This window comes from Cyprinodon tularosa, unplaced genomic scaffold, assembly GCF_016077235.1.
Source record: "Cyprinodon tularosa strain WSP-4 unplaced genomic scaffold, ASM1607723v1 ctg246, whole genome shotgun sequence".
Lineage (NCBI taxonomy): Eukaryota > Metazoa > Chordata > Actinopteri > Cyprinodontiformes > Cyprinodontidae > Cyprinodon > Cyprinodon tularosa.
The window spans coordinates 1,089,450-1,109,172 of record NW_024038913.1 but is presented as its reverse complement, the minus strand read 5'-3'; the positions used below and the strand labels follow the sequence as shown (position 1 = coordinate 1,109,172).

The window sequence follows — 19,723 nt, the reverse complement described above, 5'->3', positions numbered from 1 at the left end:
TACGTCATAGAATAACAATCAGCTCCCACATTTCAAGTGAAATTAAACAAAGTCTGTTATTATTAACATGACACTTTTAATTTATTTTATTTAAGAAACGTACAACTATTTTTTGATCAACCTCCAATCTATTATTTCCCATAATGTTTTGACTTTTATAAATCTTTAAACAACATGAAAGACAACTTTATTAGTAAGCATTAGACAATGAACCGTTTTGATCCCGAGTCAAGCAGAAAACATGCGCTAAGTGCGCACACTCCAAGCGCCCCAACTTACTGGACTTAGTCCCGTTAGAGAGCGACGGCAGCATTAAAACCACAATCACAGAAAGCAGGCGAAGCCAGCTGAAATCATCCATTGGAAAATAAAAAAAAATAAAACAATCAGGAGCTAAATTTTGCAATTTTCTCCTCTTTTTTTGCTTCTCTTGAGTTTCTCCTGCTTCTCCAAAGCCGAACGGAAACAGCCAGAGGCGGACTGAGAGGAAGTATAAGGAGTTTTTTTTTTTTTTTTTTTTTTTACAGCAACAGGCTAAGCTAAGCTGTGGATCCAGGCTCCGAGTCGCTCCTCATCGGGTGGAGAGGAAACCAGCCCTCCCCCCCAACACTGGGCACGGAGTCAGGGCATGCCCACACACTCCCACTGAGACTATAAATGGAGCAGCTGAGCAACAAGCAGCACTGCCTGCAGCCAAACTGCCAAATGGAAAAAATAAAAAACATGTGACACAACGAAGGTGCTTTTTTAAAGTGACTCGTTTGGTATATATTTAATAATAATAATAATAATAAATCCAATTTTGTACCGCACTTTTCATTAAGAAAAATCTCAAAGTGCTACACAGTGCAAATAAAATCAAATATAAAAATCAACCATAAAAATCATGTGGTCAATAAAATCAAAGATAAAAATAAACAACATAAAAATCATGTGGTCAATAAAATCAAAGATAAAAATAAACAACATAAAAATCATGTGGAGGCAGAATAGGCTTGCATAAATAAAAAAGTCTTCAAGCCTCTTTTAAAATCATTCAATGGTTGTGGAGCTCTCAGATGATCTGGGAGAGAGTTCCAGAGACGGGGGGCAGCGACAGCGAAGGCCCGATCTCCCATGGACCTTAATCTGGAGCGAGGAAGGTGTATATTTATATGTATGTATGCAAAAAACAACAGTTTAAAATCGTAGCCTATGCAATTATTGTGTTACATTATATAAATCAGTGGTGTTTTATTCAAAGGCAGATTCAGCCTTTGTTTTTCCCATTTTATGCAAACATGAAAGGAATTTTACTTCAATTTCAAATCATTTTATTTATATAGCGCCAATTCACAACACGAGTCATCTCCAGGCACTTTACTGCACTTTACTGTTCTATCTAACAAGAAACTTGCTGATTGCATGGACATATAAAATTGAAAACAATCCCTCACACCAAGTATGCTTGTAGCGATGGTGGGCAGAAACATTCCAGCGGAACCAGGCTCAGTGTGAGCGGCCATCTGCAGAGGCCGCTCACACTTTTGTTTAACTACAAATGGCCTCTGTATCACCCACCCAAAGTAAGATGTCTAATCTGGTCTTTTTTAATGATTTGTGGCCCCCGTTTTTTTTTCCTGAATGGAGATTATTTGAATGGAGGAAAGTTTTTAAACCAGATTGTTTGTTGTATTTTGAATCTAATGGTTGGGGTGCAGAAGATGACCAGCAGCTTCATAAACTATAGCAGCACAAGGTACAAGGCATCATCTCTTTAAAGGTATAGAGGACGATCTTTTATTTCTGGGTGGATCATCTAAATAAGGGGTCCTCCTAATTGTCAATCATTCTGGTGATATGTTTCATAAGGCCGTCCTACGTGCTCTTCCCGTTAGCTATCCTATCCTGCGTATGCTTTGAAAATGGCTGAGGGTCATGAGAGAAAAAGTGTCTACAAAGTGTATGAGAATAAAAAGGCCTTAGTAGAGACAGATATATCCCATAATGCTTTGCGAGGAGAGCTCTCCTCGCAAAGCATTATTTGCTGTCACAACGCCCGCTGTCTCCATAGGCTGTCACTACCCGACACCAGCGACTAATAACAAAGATGGAGCGTGAGTTAACCGAGTCTGCTATAAAGTCCATTATAGCCCCCATTCTAGATAGTGATTGAAGGATTCAGGGATTAGAGCGGACATTCGGGTACAGGGTTGTGCATGTGCGTTTTTTTAAAAGTGGAAAGGGCGGGTCTTTTCAAAAATTCATAAAAATCCTCCACTATACCTATAAGGAATATTTTACAGATGCTGCTTCCTGTTACACATATCTAATAATTGAAAGGTTATAGGAAAGAAAAGCTTCTGTTTTGATGAGTCCCTTCAGTTTTATGGATCACTTCTGTGCGTCTCTCTGGGCTTACCTTTGACAGTGACTCGAACTGTTTTGGTGACGTTGCCTCTCACATTTGAAGCATTGCAGGTGTAGAAACCTGTGTTGAACCTAGTGGCATTATGGATGATGAGACCAGACACTCCATCTTCAGTTCTTACTTTAATGTTGCCTGCCTTGTGGTAACTCCAGGAGTAGGTTGGGCGTGGGTATCCCACAGAAGAGCATTTAAGTCCTAAATCTTCTCCCACCTGAACTTCAGAATCTTCAAGCTCCACTATATCTGATGGTGGGTCTGCAAAAAACAGAACAGCACATATGAATTATTGGAAAAACAAATGAACAATATAATGCACATCTTAAAAGAAATGGATTATGAAGTACTTACAATAAACATCAATGTTTATTGTAAAGTTGAGAGAATTCAGACTGTTTGAAACTGTGACCCAGTACTGCCCTGCATCTCCTCTTGTTAGCTGGTTTGGAAGTGTAAACTCCTCTTCGTCTTTATACCAGAACTCTTGAGGTTCTGGGAAGCCCCTGCTGCATCTGAGGTTGTGTGGAGTGTACTCTGAAATATTATATGCATCGGGACAGATCCACTCTGGTCCATCTGGAATAGGAAACACGAAACGGTATTTAAATTTCTCCCCACACCACCTACCAAATGTTTGGAATACGCAAAGTAAACATTTAACATGCCAGAGGTAAACTCACAAAGTACATTGACTTGGATTTCCTTAACCGAGGAATTTCGAACAGTATTTTGATCAGCTTTTACTTTATATCTCCCTGTGTCATCTCTTCTCAGTGGGTCAGTCAGGTTTATGGTTCGTCCATCTTTCAGCCACGTAACTTTTGGGATGGGGTTTCCGGTCACATTACATTTCCCTTCCAAAGATTCTCCCTCCTTAATCTCTATCTTGAAGCAGTCAATATGAGGTCCAACTGGCAAAAAATATAAACAGTTCAGTATTATTTAATTTTATTTTATGAAATAAGGGGCAGATTCAGCTCCTGTCACAGTAATTCCTAAAGTTTTTACACATCTTGGCAGGTTGAAAAGCAATAGTGACATACTTATAAAGATAGGGAAGAGAAGGTTTTTTTTTTTATTTTATTTTTAGAAAGTTCTATAACATATTCAATACCATCAATACCTTATTTTTCAGATGAGATCAAAGTCTCATTGTTATTTATTTCATTTTCAATATCAAATGATCTGTTGGCAACCTTTGCAGTGAAATTTAAATATTTGATTGATTTTCTTTCACCAGGTTAGCCAAAAACTTAGCCATCCAATCACTTTCTCTTTTAGTTACTAAGTATCCAGCATGTTGAGATGAGTGGATAGTGGAGAGTCTGAGATTAAATCAATTTTTTTCTATTTTCATTTCTCCTCTTCAAAACGAGTCTTTGAGTGGTGACATCTTTATAGAGTACAGGATGTAAGAAATTGTGAAACGGTTAAAAGATAGACAAAGACAAAAGTGAAACTGGTAATGAATTACTTACACTGAACCTGGATATTTAACATCTCTGAAGATAAATTAAATTGTGGACCTTCTGGCCCCAAGTCCATGTCTGCTTCACATCTGATAGTTGTTCCGTCATCCTCTCTCGTTGGTATAAATTCATATAAAGAAGTCTGATTTGTGGGTTTTTTCTCGTCATTCTGAAAAGTCTCTGTCTGGACGATTGTGTCTCCTTTGTACCACGTTATGGTGAGATTTTGAACAGGTAAAATATTGGGGACACCACAGGAAAGCCGATGCATCTGATTTTCTTCAAATGAACTGGGGGAGCTGATGTCAATGTGTTCTGGAAATTCTGGAAGATTGGAAAATATTGTCAGGCATTGTGAAATAACTGTTACAATCTGTTCGAATTGTAATACTTACGGTAGATGACAAGTCCCAGCTCAACACTACATTGACTATCATCCTTAAGGGTATAAAAGCACTTGGGTTTCGCTTCCCAATGTGTGAGACTGCTAACGTTCCACATCAGATGGGACACGTTTTGAAGGCCTGTGCTTCCTTGTGACGCCTCCCATCCGATTCCCTCTATATCAGTGGCTGATGTGGTGCAGTTCACCAAGACCGGGTCCCCGTATTTCACCACTACACGAGGTGGGTCCAGCTTAGTTAAACAGGCATCTTTACCTGCCCCATGAAAGTACAGGAATATATTCTGTATTAATATGAATGAAAATAAACAAAATCTTTGCAATATGTGATTTATGTTTTTTTTCTAATGCCATTATTTCAACAGTCTTTCACATCATCTCAGTAGAAATGTAAGCAGAACAAAAACATTTAATAACATAATGCTTAAAGATGTGTTGATTTTTAATTACTTAATTAAAATACTCTTGATGGCTCCAAGCTTTAGCAGCAACATAAAAGCACAATTATACACAGAATATGATAAAAAAAAAATAAAATAATATATATATATATATATATATATATATATATATATATATATATATATATATATATATATATATATATATATATATATATATATATATATATTAATCAATGAATTATCTTAATGTGAAGAATTAAAGGTATTGTGGAAGATTTTCTCGAATTTTTGAAAAGAACAGCCCTCTATACTTAAAAAAAAATCACATACACATCCCTGTACCCGTTCCCGAGAGGAAACGCCTATAAAACCCATTCAAGAGCGTGCACATGGATCTGATCAAGTGCCCTTCCTAGAAAGACATCTGCTCTCTTAAATCATAATAAACAAAATCACAACAACACAAAAAGCCCAGTTCCTGTATTTAACATGTATTTTACAGAACTTTACAGAAAAAACATCTTAATTTAGTTTTATCTTTTAACAGTATCAATCTGAAAGCTCAGCAGTTGCCAAAACAAAAAAGTGTCTTCATGTTGAAGTCATCTGGATTCAAAGGCTAACACCAATTTAAAAGAAAGGAAGTAGTTAGTAGCTGAAGTGTTGAAAACATAGACATATGAGCATCTCTTACTTTTTCGTTTTATCTGATTCTGTCACATTAACTACAGAAAATGTATCCAGAATTTTTTCTTATCAGCTTTTTAAAATGATTGATTAATGTCCACAAATTCAACAAGAGCTTTTTTTTTTTTTCTTTTTTTTTTTTTTGCAGTAGGATATGTTTGCTGCTCTCTGCTGGCTAAACAATACTTCTGCAGGTTCCTACAGTCTAACCTACCACATTTTTAGTTTGAAGATAGTTCAGATCTGACAAATAGTAGGCTTTGTGTTTTCATACAGATATGTCTCTTTCTTTGTTTCTTGGGTTATTTTTTTTTCTTTTCGGTTAACCATTTCAAGATGAAGGTACAAAATGTTATCTCGAAGGCAGACATCTCATAAATTACATGTAAAATTAGTCAACGACAACAAAATTAGCAAATGTTTAGCCTACCTGAAATCAGAAGGAACCCTGAAAAGAGTTGAACAAATATTATCCACTCAGTCATTGGATTTGCCGGTCAAGTGTGAACAACGTATCCTGTGTTTTGGACCACCTCTGCTTCTTGTGTGGGGCAGTGCTGTGCTCACTCGCATGAAAAGCAGGGGTTTTACACCAAGAGAGGGAGGTGGGAGCATAGGGCCAGCTCAGCGTCTTTATGCTGGACACACACACACACACAGGCTGCAAGCTGCTGGTTGTTTGTGTGTGGGGGATGAGTTCCAGTAAACTGCAAACTTTCCAGTAACCAGGTACTTTCCTTGCCCCGTTTATGGGCATTTAAAAGATGTTTTAGCTTTTATTTATTAACAAAGGTTAAGTAGGATCCCAAAAGTGTAATATCATTCATCTTTTACAGGCTTTTGAAAGATTTAAAAAACTGTTTAAGCTGATTTCCCTATGGGGTCTGATTCAATACTTGTTGAATCTCAGTCTTCAGAGTGCTTGGATTTAGACAAGCCATTTCTGAGAGCTAACACAATTAGCCACAATCCAACTGTCCAGATGGGAGTTGGCCTTAATTATGGGGTAATTAAGAACTATTCAAGGCATTGTCATATGGTTTAGTGTGCATCATCAACCATACCTTGCTTAGTGCTGCGGTATATCCCAGCTTGCTGGTTTTTATATTGTTATGGTGTCACACAGGCACACCTCCCTGTCCTGATATTTTTTTCCATGAAAAGGTTGGCCTCATCCAGGACAATAGCACTGAAAACATTCTTTATCTCACTGAATATATTCTCCATGGGGATACTTTTGTAAAATTCAGACCAGATGTTAGTAATAACCCAAGTTTTTTCTTCACAGTCTTTTTTTGTAATAAATCAGAATGATGCATGAGGAAGTTACTGAAGACAAAGGAGAGCATTAGCAAAAAGACAAAGACAGCCCAATCCAGCTGATGTTTGTCAGTATTTAGAATTCAATTCAGCAGAAATCACTGCAGCTTTTAGTCCTATCAAGTGGCTTTTATGTCAGGATTTGATTTTTGTTTGTTGACCCAAATGCAGATGCAGGGAGGCAGAGGTGAGTTTCTTGATGATTTATTGAAAAGGTAAACGGAGTACAGAGGCAGGAAATCCAAAATTCTAATATGAAAAACAAAGTCCAAACAAACAGGAAAACCAGGAATCCAAAAATCCAAAAATGAAAACAAAGTCCAAACTAACAGGAAACCAGGAGTCCAAAAATAATAAAAAATTAAAACATGAAAACAAGTCCAATGAACCTGAAACCATGGAGACATCAAGGGGAATCACAATTACAAGGAGGTTGGCTCAGAGAGACGGAGTAGGAGGAAGTTTGACGTGGAACCAGCACTGAAAAACTGAGTATTTATGGGAAACTGAAACAAAGGGGGAGCAAATGAGCAGATTGGGAGCAGGTGTGAGCAGAGCAGAAACAAGAAAGGAACAAGGGAAAAAAGGAGAACTCAAGAGGGCAGCAGAGGGCAACAAATAAAAACTTGAGAACTGAAAAATAACCAGAAAACACAACAAAATAAGAATGAAACCACAAAAACTAGAAAACATGGAACAAGGTAAAACCGAATACACAAAATAAAACATAACAGAACCAAGATTATAACATTTTAAAGCTTTAGAAGAAGAAGCATCAACATCTCTCTCAAAGCCTCACAAAATGTATAGATTCCTTCTTTAACCTTAAACTAGCCAGAGCTTTTTGCTTCTTATACATCCTGGCAAATGAGCCAGATGAACAATCGGGTATTTAGTCAATAACCCCTCACAGAGGGCTTAAAAAAAGCCTGAAATTAGAAGGAATATTACTTATGAAAATTAGAAATGCACCCAGAGACAATGGACTTTTACTACTCTAGACTCAAAAAATATATTTAATTTTTTTTCTGAACATTTTAAAACTGCAAAAGTACTGGCCATAAGGGATCAAGCTAGCATTCTTAAGATAATTTACTGTATGGAATGGTGGATGGGTGGTTAGATGGAGGAGTAGAGGAATGTGATCATATAGGTGAGGATTCTGTATAACAGAAGGAGATAAAGCGTGTTTACTTGAAGCTGAGTCACAGTCAGATCTGGAGGAAACTTAGAAGGGAATTAAGGAGGAGAATCAACAGGACAACAGGCTAGAACCTAGTAGGTTAGAAGGGCTGCAACTGCGGCAAAACACACAGAGAATCACACAACTTCTGCACACAACCTACTAAAATATGACTAATATTGTACTGGAAGCTTTATCAAGGTGAAACAGCATAAATATAGAAATATGTCAGGACAATATAACCTGCCTCCTTGAATTCCAGTGAATTTCAGTGGAAAGAAGCAAAGCTCATGGTGTACAGATTGCATGACACATGTTTCACAGAGGTTTACAAAATGAAAAAAAAAATCTCTCAGTGTTCATTTCATTTCATTTTTTACACAAAATCTATGAAAAACTTTGCTTTTTTGTATGTACTGTATGGTTACTTGAAAGCTTGCAGACAATACTATACATTTCCCATGAAGAACCTCCATTTAGCTGAGGTTATGTTTCTATCTAAATGAAAATGAAATATTTAATGCTCAGTAAAATTTTTAGGTATTTGTTAGACTATAGATAGCTCTTAATTACACAGTACATTTTCAAATAAAAGCCAACATGTGAGTGATTGCTTCTTATCATTAATCCACTCAAGAGTAAAAGTAATTTGATGCATCCTGACAAACAAGTCCCACATATCGGAAGTCATCCATTTGACGCTCATATTCAGCCTTTCTCATCTCTGATTCATTTCCACCTAAAAGAGTTACTCAGGAAGGATGCAGTCCAGATTCCAAACCAGCACAAACATCCAGAATTATAGTCATTAATGCACACTTGCAACCCTGGACTTTCCTATCCTTCACAGATACAGTCTGTGTTGTCTTTTTTTTTTTTTTTTTTTGGTACGAAAGCACATCTTGCCCCTATGTACTGATTGAATAACTGCAGGAATAATAAAGTGGTGTCAGCTCATGGTTGTTTAACTCCCAGGACAGTTTTTTTTTCCTAACAATGATTAACAAACCTGGGAACAAAATACTGTCATAGAACACAAGAACAAGATCAGAATGTATAAGCTCCCAAAGCTCCCGTCAGCCTCAGAAAAAAAGAACAGATCCCAGGGAAATGTGTTTTGAGTTAAAACAGAGGGTGGGAGTACAGGGAGAATAAATACACATGCACAGCATTTTTTTCTTAGTTAGGAAGAGTTAGGAGGTCAAGCGATATTTCAACATTTTGAATAAAGAGATGAAAAAAAGATTAAAAAAAAGGAGATGATAGACAAACAGAATGCCACACAAAGAGAAATCAACATTTATATTCCAGTCATGCACTAATTTCCCCTCCCTACTACATGATGTTTAGTGTAACAGATTCTGAGGGGTGCTGGAGAAGATGCAATCAGCCCTTTTTACTTACATGCCGAGCGTTCATCTCTGCACAGGGAGGCTGCTTTCCAGCAATGTCACAGGAAAGATAATTACGAAAAGGAACTTACAAACACATCATTAGCATTCTAAATGAGTTTCAGGTCCTCTCTTTCCACATGTCTAACAGCCACATGTGATCATCAACAAACAAGCAGGTTTTCCACTCAAACTTTGCGAAAAGATGATTTTGGGGTGATTGATGGAAGATAAACTTGTTTATGTTTTTCCTCTGGTCATACTCATTTATAAACAGGAATATGGCACGTTAATTTTTAAAACATATGTGACACGTGCTAATCTAAAGCACCTATGAAATTAGTTACAGGATATAGGCTCTAGTATTTTCTTTAGTGTTCATGAAAGTAAAGAATGACACATTAAGACTTTACATTGACTTAATTAATTTTAGTTACTGCATTTATCCTCGCCTTAAACTAAAGTTAATTCACACCATACCTCTAAACGGACTCTCTAAGGTTAGAAATGGGGGTCCACTGCATTAGGAACAGCCTTCGGTTACCATAAGGCCTGTTGATCCTCAGAAGGTTAGTAAACATACTAAAAACTGTCCTAGATAGGTATCATAAACAAGTACACAGCCCTCTCATCCCCAAACTATTTTGATTTAAAAAAAAAGTGGAAACAATTAGTGATTTTTAAAGAGTACAAGGAAATAAATCCCTTATTAGGAACTAAACCTCCCTTAGGTTTATTCTCTCCATTCTGCCATCAGCCCTGACTTCTTGTCTGCCTATTCTCTGTAGACACAATGGCCTGCTAATGGACTGTGTCGATGTGTCTATAAAAAATGGGGTCATAAGCATGTCTCTTGAAAAGCAAAGACAAAGGAAGTATCTTTCAAAAGTCAGCATTAGCAGCACAAGGGAAAATCCTTCAGCAGATCTAAAAGTGAAAACAGCCACTGTTCAAATTGGGACAGATTACTTTTTTTCCAACTGATAGGCTGGCCTTGTACTTTTAAGGGAAATCTTACATCAGCGTTAGAAACCAGTTGCTTTCTTCTCACCCGCTCTGTATCTCATCGAAACTAGCAAAGCAAAAAAAAAAAAAAAAATCAACATTCGACAGATTATTTGAAAAAGAAAGTTTAAAGAAAAGACATTCAAGGCACAACAGTGTCAGTATTGTTCATTTACTGAACGCCAGCTGTAATGTGATCATGCAAAATGCATGAGGCAAACAGAAGTCCTTCTGTTTCCACATTCTTTGTGTCTCTGTTGGCATTTAGTTTTATCAATTTGTAAGAAAACCGACACCAGTCTCGTGAAGTCTGCAGAGGCTCTTCAGTTTGATCCTCTTCCATGAACATTAATTTCCCACTGGTAACATGCAGTAACAATGCCAAGGCAATACTGCAAACTAAAAATGTGTTCCAATAAGCTGTTAATATGTGAAACAAATGTATGCAAAGTGCGTTAGATATATGTTGTAGGCACTTTTCTAGAAGACCCCACACGGAGCAATTTTCCCTCTGATGGATATTGCAATGCATCACAGTGTTGAAATTACAGTCAATGTTGTTAACGTCTAGATAGTGCTTTTATGTTTATAGTAGGGGCACACCAGTACACCAACTACTCAGTCTGATTTAGTCCAGGAAATACTGGAACAACTTCAAAGATCCTTTTTAAGATTCTGCTTAAACAACGCCCCTTAATGAGACCCAGCACTAAATGTAAACAAATACACTTGGAAATGTTAATTTTTCAGCCATGAAATGAACAATGTCGTCACCTTTGTTCTAAAAAGTGAAGGTTTGAAGATAAAGCTTTCTCTTTGATGAGATTCCAGTCCCAGTCCCAGCTTGACTTTTATTAAGGAAAACCTTCTCTATTTTTCATGTAATGGGACTGGACAGTTACAAATAAACTCAACAATGTTAATATTTCTAGCAGGACTAAACTTATACTTATCTTTTATAACCTAAAACCAGAGAATGACCAAACCTGCCACATAATCAGTAAATAGAGAGGAGTATTAGAGATATTGCAAGATGTGTTTCAAACTCCAAAACCTGGAGCAAATCAACAAGAATAAATAATTAAATATTGCAGGAAATATGCAAAAGCTGGTCAGCAATTACAAGGAGAGATTGATTGCTGAAATGCCAAGAGAAAAATCTTAACATCATACAATATATAAAAGTACAATTATTATTGGGACAGGCTGTTTTTATTAAAAATCCATATGCCCTTTTTATTGCCTATTATCTTAAAAAATTTCCCGTCTCATTACATTCATCTATTTTCAATGACGCAAAATATGACGTCCAAATACTTTTTTTGACATCTAAACACAGCAAAGTTGATTAAAATAGTGAATTTTTATCCCCCCCCCCATTTATTGCTGCTGTAAAAATGTGTGATTAGTGGAACGTGTTTGTGGTTTTAGTGACATATGAGGAGGTCCATTCTGATAAGAAAATATATCTGAATGGGTTTTAGTATTCTTGGAAGACAAACTATGAAACATTGTAGAATTATTTTCATAAGAACAAAAAATGCAACACACTTGGACTACATAGAGATAATTCAGTATCAGTACATTTTAACCAGGTTCACCATGAAAACAGCCCTGAAAGTTAAACAAAAATTTTTGAAAAATGTGATTAAGGGTGACAAGTCTCATGTGGAGAAATATGAACTTTCCAATGAAAGAACATTAAAAACACAGTTTTAAACATGATTTACAAGGATACAACTGAAATTATCTGGTATCAGTTTGATGTATAGAGAAAACATGGAGCATACACTATGCATAAAACATATACACTTGAGTCTATGCATACCACGCTGGACCACAAGGTCACAAATGTTTATTAATGATATGACTGTTGAGGGAAACAGCCAGATGAATTGTGCAAGGCTGCATAGTTTAATGAAAAGAACCACGGGTGGCGGCAAAAAGAGAGTAAACTGAAACCAGAAGTTGTTTTAACATTCTTCTATGGCTGAATCAGGCTTAATCTGTATTTACACAGACTTTAGCAGTTTCCCTGACAGAAAATGTATTAAAATAAAATAAAAAATATCTGTTAAATGTGCAAATTAGTCCAAATGTGCTAAAGGGCCAGATGGACAGGGCTGGCCTCTAAGGCATTCAGCATTGTTACTCTGTGCCACAATACATGGAAATATCATGTTATTACAATGCCTGTAATCATGCAACCAATGGTGATTTGTTTTTCAGCTCCCAGCAAGATGGTGTAGCATTTTAAGCATGAGGGAACCTTTTTGACCTCCAGAGTCTTGTCTAAGATCTGAGTGAAGAAAAGGGGCCAGTTGCTCCACACTAGACCTCAGGCAGGTTTATTACGATTTCTTTTGGTGTGAAAGAGGTATTATAAAATAGTTAACTTATTAATTTTGTTCATGAGTTCATGAGTTGATAAAGCAACTTTATCGGTATGTATAAGGACTTGAAACAGACGTAACAAAGAGAAGGCAAAAGTCTAATCCAGTGAGATAAGGATGACAGGAAAGGAATTTCTAAAAAAAAAAAACAGGGAGCATGCAGTAATCACTGGGGCATTCACTAATCACCAACTTAGAGAGGGCAATTTTTAATAAGGAACAACTGAGAATGATTAACAGATCATGGAAAAACTCTGAGAGAGCATGGGGGCACAAAGATAGACTGGCTACAATATGACATCAGGAGCAAAGTAACCAATCGCACTGATTGGTTACTTTGCTCAGACACAGTAGAACAAAGGGATCAGTAGAATTATAACTAAAGACACGGAAGCACCAAAACTCACAACAAACAGACAAAACTCAACCCTAGGGATTATAAGTTTAATATCCGTATTGGGGCCTAAAAAATTGCATTGGAAATGAAAATACTAATACAGGTCTAGAGTGTTATTGCCAGCCTGAACGGGTAACTGAGCTAGAGGCACTTTGAGCCTTAGAAATTACATGAACATTTTTAAAGATACCCAAAGACGTATATTTTCTGCACTGTGAATCGAAGCTTCATATAGAAAGGCTCCATATTTACCTGCAAGGTAAGTTGGAGTAAACAGCTCAAGTTTTAATTTTTCTTCTGTAAAAAAAAAAGCGTTTTTTTGGGGAAAAGAGTTTTATTGTGATACACTTAAATGTCAAGATTTGGTTGTGGTTTGTTGACCCAAATACAGAGGCAGAGAGGCAGAGGTGATTTTCTTGTGGGTTTAATGAAAGGTTAACTGAACACAGAGGCAGGAAATCCAAAAATCCGAACATGAAAACAAAGTCCAAACAAACCAGAAACCATGGAGATATAAGGGTGGATACAATCACGAGGAGGAAGACTGAGAGAGACGTAGTTGGAGGAAGTTAGACGAGGAACCAGCACTGAAGAACTGAACAGAGAGTATTTAAGGGAAACTGAAAAAAAGAGAGGGCTAACGAGTAGATTGGGAGCAGGTGTGAACAGGGCAGAATCAGGAAAGGAGCTAGGGAAAAAGAAGAACACAAGAGGGTAGCAGAGGGCAACAAACAAAAACCTGAAGACTAAAAATAACCAGAAAACACAACAAAATATGAACCAAACCACTCAGACCAGAAAACGAGGAGCAAAGTGAAACTGAATCCTCAAAAGAAAACATAACAGAACCAGAACTGTGACCGTAACTGATAAATAACCAGAGCACACAACAAAATGATAATTAAACCACTAAAACTAGAAAACAAGGAGCAAAGCAAAACTGAATACTCAAAAGAAAAACATAACAGAACCAGAACTCTGACAGTCTGCAATTATATGTACTGTTAAGCTTAGTAGCGTTTGATTTGTACGGTTTTAGTTGCATGTCTTATTGTTTGGGTTTTTTATGGTATTTCTTATCTGTCTTAGCTGTGAAAACTAAACAGTAATCAGTTTAGGGAGCCTTCTTGTTATCTTTGATTAGTGTATTGTAGTCTACATATACAGGAACCCAATACAAAAAGGAAATGAACAACCAGACTCTGTAACAAAAGAGAGCGAAAGACAAAATAAACCATCATTAACAAATGTTGAAGCATGAAAAAGGTACTTATACATCCATCCATCCTCTGCTTATTCCGTCGGGGTTGCATTTTGGCCTATCTCCTGCAGTCTATGGGTAAGGGGTGGTGTACACCCCGGAAGGGTCGGCAGTCTGCTGCAGGGTTCTTACACAATTATATTTAATGAAATTATACTTATTATACTTTCTCATTTAATAATCAAACCTATCGACTCATACAAATTCATGCTGCTGTTCTGTATCCTGCTTTACAAAAACACCACACATCCGGGGCTTTAAGCCTCCATTAATTAGCTTTGTGTGTGTTGACCCAAATCCTCCACCCATCTTCTCCTTTTACCCCGTTTCCTTTTAAAGACAGCAGCTGTCTTCATTTGAACATGGACTGCTGTTACTGTCTCAGTTGGCATGGAAATCATTTTTTCACAGTGAAATGCATTGTTTGATCAAACTGCTATGAGCAGATAGGCACACTGATGTCCCAATGAGTCATAGGAGGAGGTCTCTCCAAGAACACTTTTCCCCTTTAAGGACCCCTCTTTTTGCACAACAGCGGTCTGATCAGAAACAACCAGAAACCCCATGAGGCAGAAAAAGATTTCTTTACAGAGTGGATTAGGAAAACAGCAAGCTCTTTAGAGCAGCCAGGAAAGGAGAAAACGTATTATTTTTGCAGATCCTGTGGAAAAAACTGTATCTCAGGTCACATATTTTCACTGAGACATTTGACTTTTTTTATTCCTTTTTTGTTCCAGGGGGGATGAAGGGGAGTGATATGGTGTGACATCAGGATCCAGATCTTTACTTCCTCCCTCCCTAACTGCATTATCTGATCCTAATGGTCTACAGGACAGGGTCATTAATCTACAACATATAGCTTGACTCAAACATATGGAAACGATTAGGGAATAGGAGGCAGAGAAACAGCTTAAACAAAAGTTCATCCAGATCTTAGAGGTCATTGTGTTTAATGTTAACATTACTTTCAATCAAACTTTGGGAAAAAAAGACAAAAATTATATATATATATATATATATATATATATATATATATATATATATATATATATATATATATATATATATATATATATATATATATATATATATATATATATATATATATATATATATATATATATATATATTTTTTTTTTTTTTTTTTTTTTTTTTTTTTTTAACTCTGAACAGCATCTGTCAGATTTTCTTTTGTGCAGAGTGAATTGATTTGTGCTGCATGCAGAGAGCTTAAAATGATGTCATGCAGTCTGGAACAGATAAAGAGTAAATATCCATCAGCGGACAGTAATGCGTTATTTAATGGACTTTCTGTACTGCAAACATTTTACTTTTTGATATTTGCAACTAAATATAAAACATATCTTGGTGGAAACAGACAGACATTTGAGCATTACGTTGTTGGGTTTCTTTTTCTTTCTTTTCTTTTTGTTCAGGGATTTAATTGCAAAATCAGCAGTATGAAACTTATAAAACACTCAAGATCTCTGGCTCCTCCTGGAGACTGATTCAATAATGGGACGTTATATTACATTTAGTGTATAAATCACCAATTTATCAACACTCTCAGTTCAAAACATGCAGAATTTGCTAAAACAAAAATAAAAAATCTAGAATTGCGTAACAATGTAAAAGTCTTTCAGCTTACTTTCCTGCACTAAACTGTAAAAAAAAAAGAGGACAACTCGCCACTAGATGGAAGTATAGTGTTAAACAGCAGCAACTCTAAAGCATTCTTCATGATTTTTGTCTTTGCACTAACCTGTGGCTTGAGGTGCTGATGTAGCAGTAAGCATCTGCAAAAAGCCAGATGTTATCAGTCTGTAGAAAACCTCAGCAGTAGCAAACCACAGCTACAACATTTTCTCAACCTAAGGCTTTACCTGAGCTAAAGCTAAATCAGCAGGATTAGGCCTCATGGCCTAAAAACTGGAATTCTGTTCACATTTTTTAATTAACAACCAAAGACGTTTCAGTAATGAGATTCAATTCATAAAATGAATACATATATATGCACCTTAACATACAAGTCAATTTCCAAAAATTCCCTATAGCAGAAAAATTAAGTCAGTTGTTTGTTATCCAGGTTTGGGTGACATGTTATAATCTCAAATTAAAAAAGGTGCTTTATTTCCTTAATCATGTTTATGTTAACATAAGGTAAGGCTTAATTGAAATTTCAGTTTTATTCCGAAAAAGTTCATAGAAAATGTTTGGATCATGTTTCAGACGAAGCTTTTAATGGGTGGGTTTTTGATTCCAGTTAAATGAATGTTAGAATTTCAGAATTTTCTTTCGAGGAAAATAGCTTTCCTATTACATGCCAAAGAACTGCGGAGGATCTGCATAGTTTTATTTCCTATCTTCCCCCATTTTGTGGTGACCAGCTGTGCCTCAGCCAGCGGTGAAGCTGCTACATAGATTATTGGTGGCATTGCGGTGAGATAGACCACAAAATTGACTATTCCTCAAGCCTTTGAAATGGTAACAAGGTAATCCAGTGTTTGTTGGATTTTTAAACACACAGATCGGCTGTCTTTCCGTGGTTTAATTTTAACCTGTTTGCTTTGGACTTTTTCCAAAAGTGTGCTGCAGATGGACATTTTCTCACAGGGCTGTTCGGCCTGAAACTTTTTCCCCATCTCTCTCTCTGCTATTTGGATTTTGTTCTCCGACTCACTTGTGGCCTCTGTTGATCCCCCGGCGGGTAAAAACATTTTGTTGTCTGAGTCTGTGGCTATTTGTCTGACCCATGAAACCCAAATGATCCTGAACTGGCATCTTCCAGCATGTCAGGAAAAACTTGCCCTAATATTGTGTGTTTTTTTGACTATTTACCGCTGGGGCTTGTAGGTTTTACGTCAAGGATGATTATAATGCAGATAAAAAAACACCGGTTTTTAACTTAGAGAATGAAGTTGTTTCTCTCATTTAGAGAGCGAAGGTAAGATAAGTTGATTGATTGACTTTATTGATCTCACAGTGGAGAAATGTACTCATTACATACGCTCAAATAGTCAAAGGAGAAAAATATGCCAGAGGAAGAAGAAGAGGAAGAAGCTAAAACTTAAGGGTTTTTACATGGATACTAAGTGAACTCATAAAGGGCAGAATCTTAACAAGTCGAAGCAGAGTTTATGAAATAAGATACCCAAAACCCCAACCCAAGAAGGCACACAAATGAAACCTAACATTCACCCCCATTTCCCAGCTGCACGGAGAACAGCTGCAGAAGCATTGTTATTCTGCTTGTAAGCACACCCTCCTTTCACCATCGCTACCAGGTTGCCTATTTTAAACCCCACCCAGCCAGGTTCCTTGTGTAGCAATCCATTTGAATCCCTGCTGATCAATGCAAAGAGAGGATGAATCAGTCATTACCCTGTGAAAGGGAAAGCATCCCCAATCTCTTTTTGCAGGCTCTGTAGAGTTTAAAAAGGACCTGTGACCTCGCCTCCCTTCCCCCGTCAAAGGCCTCTTGGGCACCATTAACACCATGAGAGAGGGGCACTGACTTTCAAGGTCTGTTGCAGTACAGCATCCCCACATCTGGAAGGCATTATGTTGTTGCTGCCCTCGGGTGAAACTCAGGGACACTGTTACAGAGTCTGAATCTGTATGTGTGTCCTGACAATACTGTGTCATAATTACTTGCAGTGTTGTGTGAGATTATGAAATCATGGCTTCTTTGGAAACTCTCAAGCGATAGTTTCATCACAAACTGACCATAATTTGGCGGCATAGACGGAGAAATATACTGTAGGCTGTCTGATTGTGTTTGGGGAATGTAGACGGTCCTGTATGGGTCTTTGTTCATTAAAACTGTTTGAACATTTGGCTGTTTGGCTAGGCAGCAGGATGTGGAAGTTCTTGGCAACGGAGCAGCTCCATCTGAACCTGGACTTTAACAAGATGGCTTTGTGTGTAAGATCACCATCCTGCCCCTCCCTTCCTTCCCCTTTAGCGTACCTTTAGGGTTGCAGGCACTGCTGTTCAGGTCAGGCTGCTTAACAAGCTGCTGTTACCTCCGGGTAACCCCACCTTCATGTCCACCAAACACAGCAGTTTCTCCAACCATGGCAGACCATGGGACTCTAAGCGAAATTTTATTTTGGGCCTTCTATTTTTATTGCCAATAATATCTATTGCTACAATCAGCAGCTCAAAAATCACATCACACATACATCTATTCTAAACTAATCAACGCTATGCCTGTACTATTTATGCTCTACTATTTGTATGAATCAACTGGTGTTACTAAAAATAACATAAATAAAATAGTATGTGGTTTATTTACTGTTAAAATGTAATGAGGTTTGTGCTTTTTGGTTTCATCTACAGAAGGAATCCCCCAAAATAACCTCAAGCGAAACAGCAAAAATAAAAAAAATGGTTTGGTAAATAAAGGTAATGCATGAAATCATACAAAAACATCCATAATTAAATCAAATAACCAATGAAATATCAAGCTGATCTTTTGTTTTTCAAAGATACGTTTGTCTCAGAAATGCTTGCACTGGTCCTGCCTCATCTGTGGGGCAATCGGGCACCAAGACCGATTTTTTCCCCATCTATAAATTATGATTTATCCATGATGAAAGACATCTTGTTATAAAAATGCATTAATGTATAATGAAATTCATATTTTAAGATTTTTATAAAGGAATCAACAACAAATAATAATATTGTAATAGTGTTTTCTAGTGAGGTCCCTAGTAGTCCTTGAGCCCTAAGCAGTGGCTAGTTTGCTTATACAAAGTAGTTTAAATTTGGTAAGTTAAAGGATATATATATATATATATATATATATATATATATATATATATATATATATATATATATATATATATATATATATATATATATATATATATATATATATATATATGTATATATAAAGACTGAGAAGAATGTATAAGTTGCGGTGCATCTTTATACTTTATACATCCAGAGAAAATCCACTTCACCAAACTGAACCCAATCTCTGTGATAAAACAGATATTAGATGAAGGTCTCAGTGTTTTTGAAGAGAACACAAGAGAAAGAGCAAGGGATGTTCCAGACTGGTCAATGAAAGAGTCTCTGTCAAGTTCAAAGAAATCATGTTAGAAAACAGTATTAGCCTTATTGAAGATATCACTGGGAAGAGTTTAGTTTTTGAAATTAGAAATGACTCCTCCTTCCAAACTAGCAGTCCCGACAAGTAGAGTAAGTTGCCAAGAAGCCCCAAGGAAACACTGGAGGAGCTACAAACTGTTACTCTACAAATCTACCATTTATGGACCAGAGGCTAGAAGTATAAGCATTTGTTATAGGAGAGCCCTTGAAAATTCACAATGGCCGTATTCCACAAGCTATAGAGGGGACACAGTAAACCTTTTTTAAAGGTTCACTGTAACAGCA

The 19,723-nt window shown here is 36.8% G+C and overlaps 1 protein-coding gene across 1 annotated transcript in view; it reads right to left on the bottom strand.

The window, feature by feature from the left end:
- The window catches only part of LOC119785372 (hemicentin-1-like), a 43,775-nt gene extending 37,806 nt beyond the window's left edge, over positions 1-5,969 (bottom strand). The window contains exons 1-6 of the mRNA XM_038287999.1: positions 5,801-5,969; positions 4,272-4,535; positions 3,886-4,200; positions 3,088-3,318; positions 2,759-2,983; positions 2,402-2,665 (exon numbers count right to left, since the gene is read on the bottom strand). Of these exons, the coding sequence (XP_038143927.1) occupies positions 2,402-2,665; positions 2,759-2,983; positions 3,088-3,318; positions 3,886-4,200; positions 4,272-4,535; positions 5,801-5,855 (1,354 nt within the window). The 5' untranslated portion in view covers positions 5,856-5,969. The remainder of the gene's footprint in view (positions 1-2,401; positions 2,666-2,758; positions 2,984-3,087; positions 3,319-3,885; positions 4,201-4,271; positions 4,536-5,800) is intronic.
- Between the last annotated feature and the right edge of the window lie 13,754 nt (positions 5,970-19,723).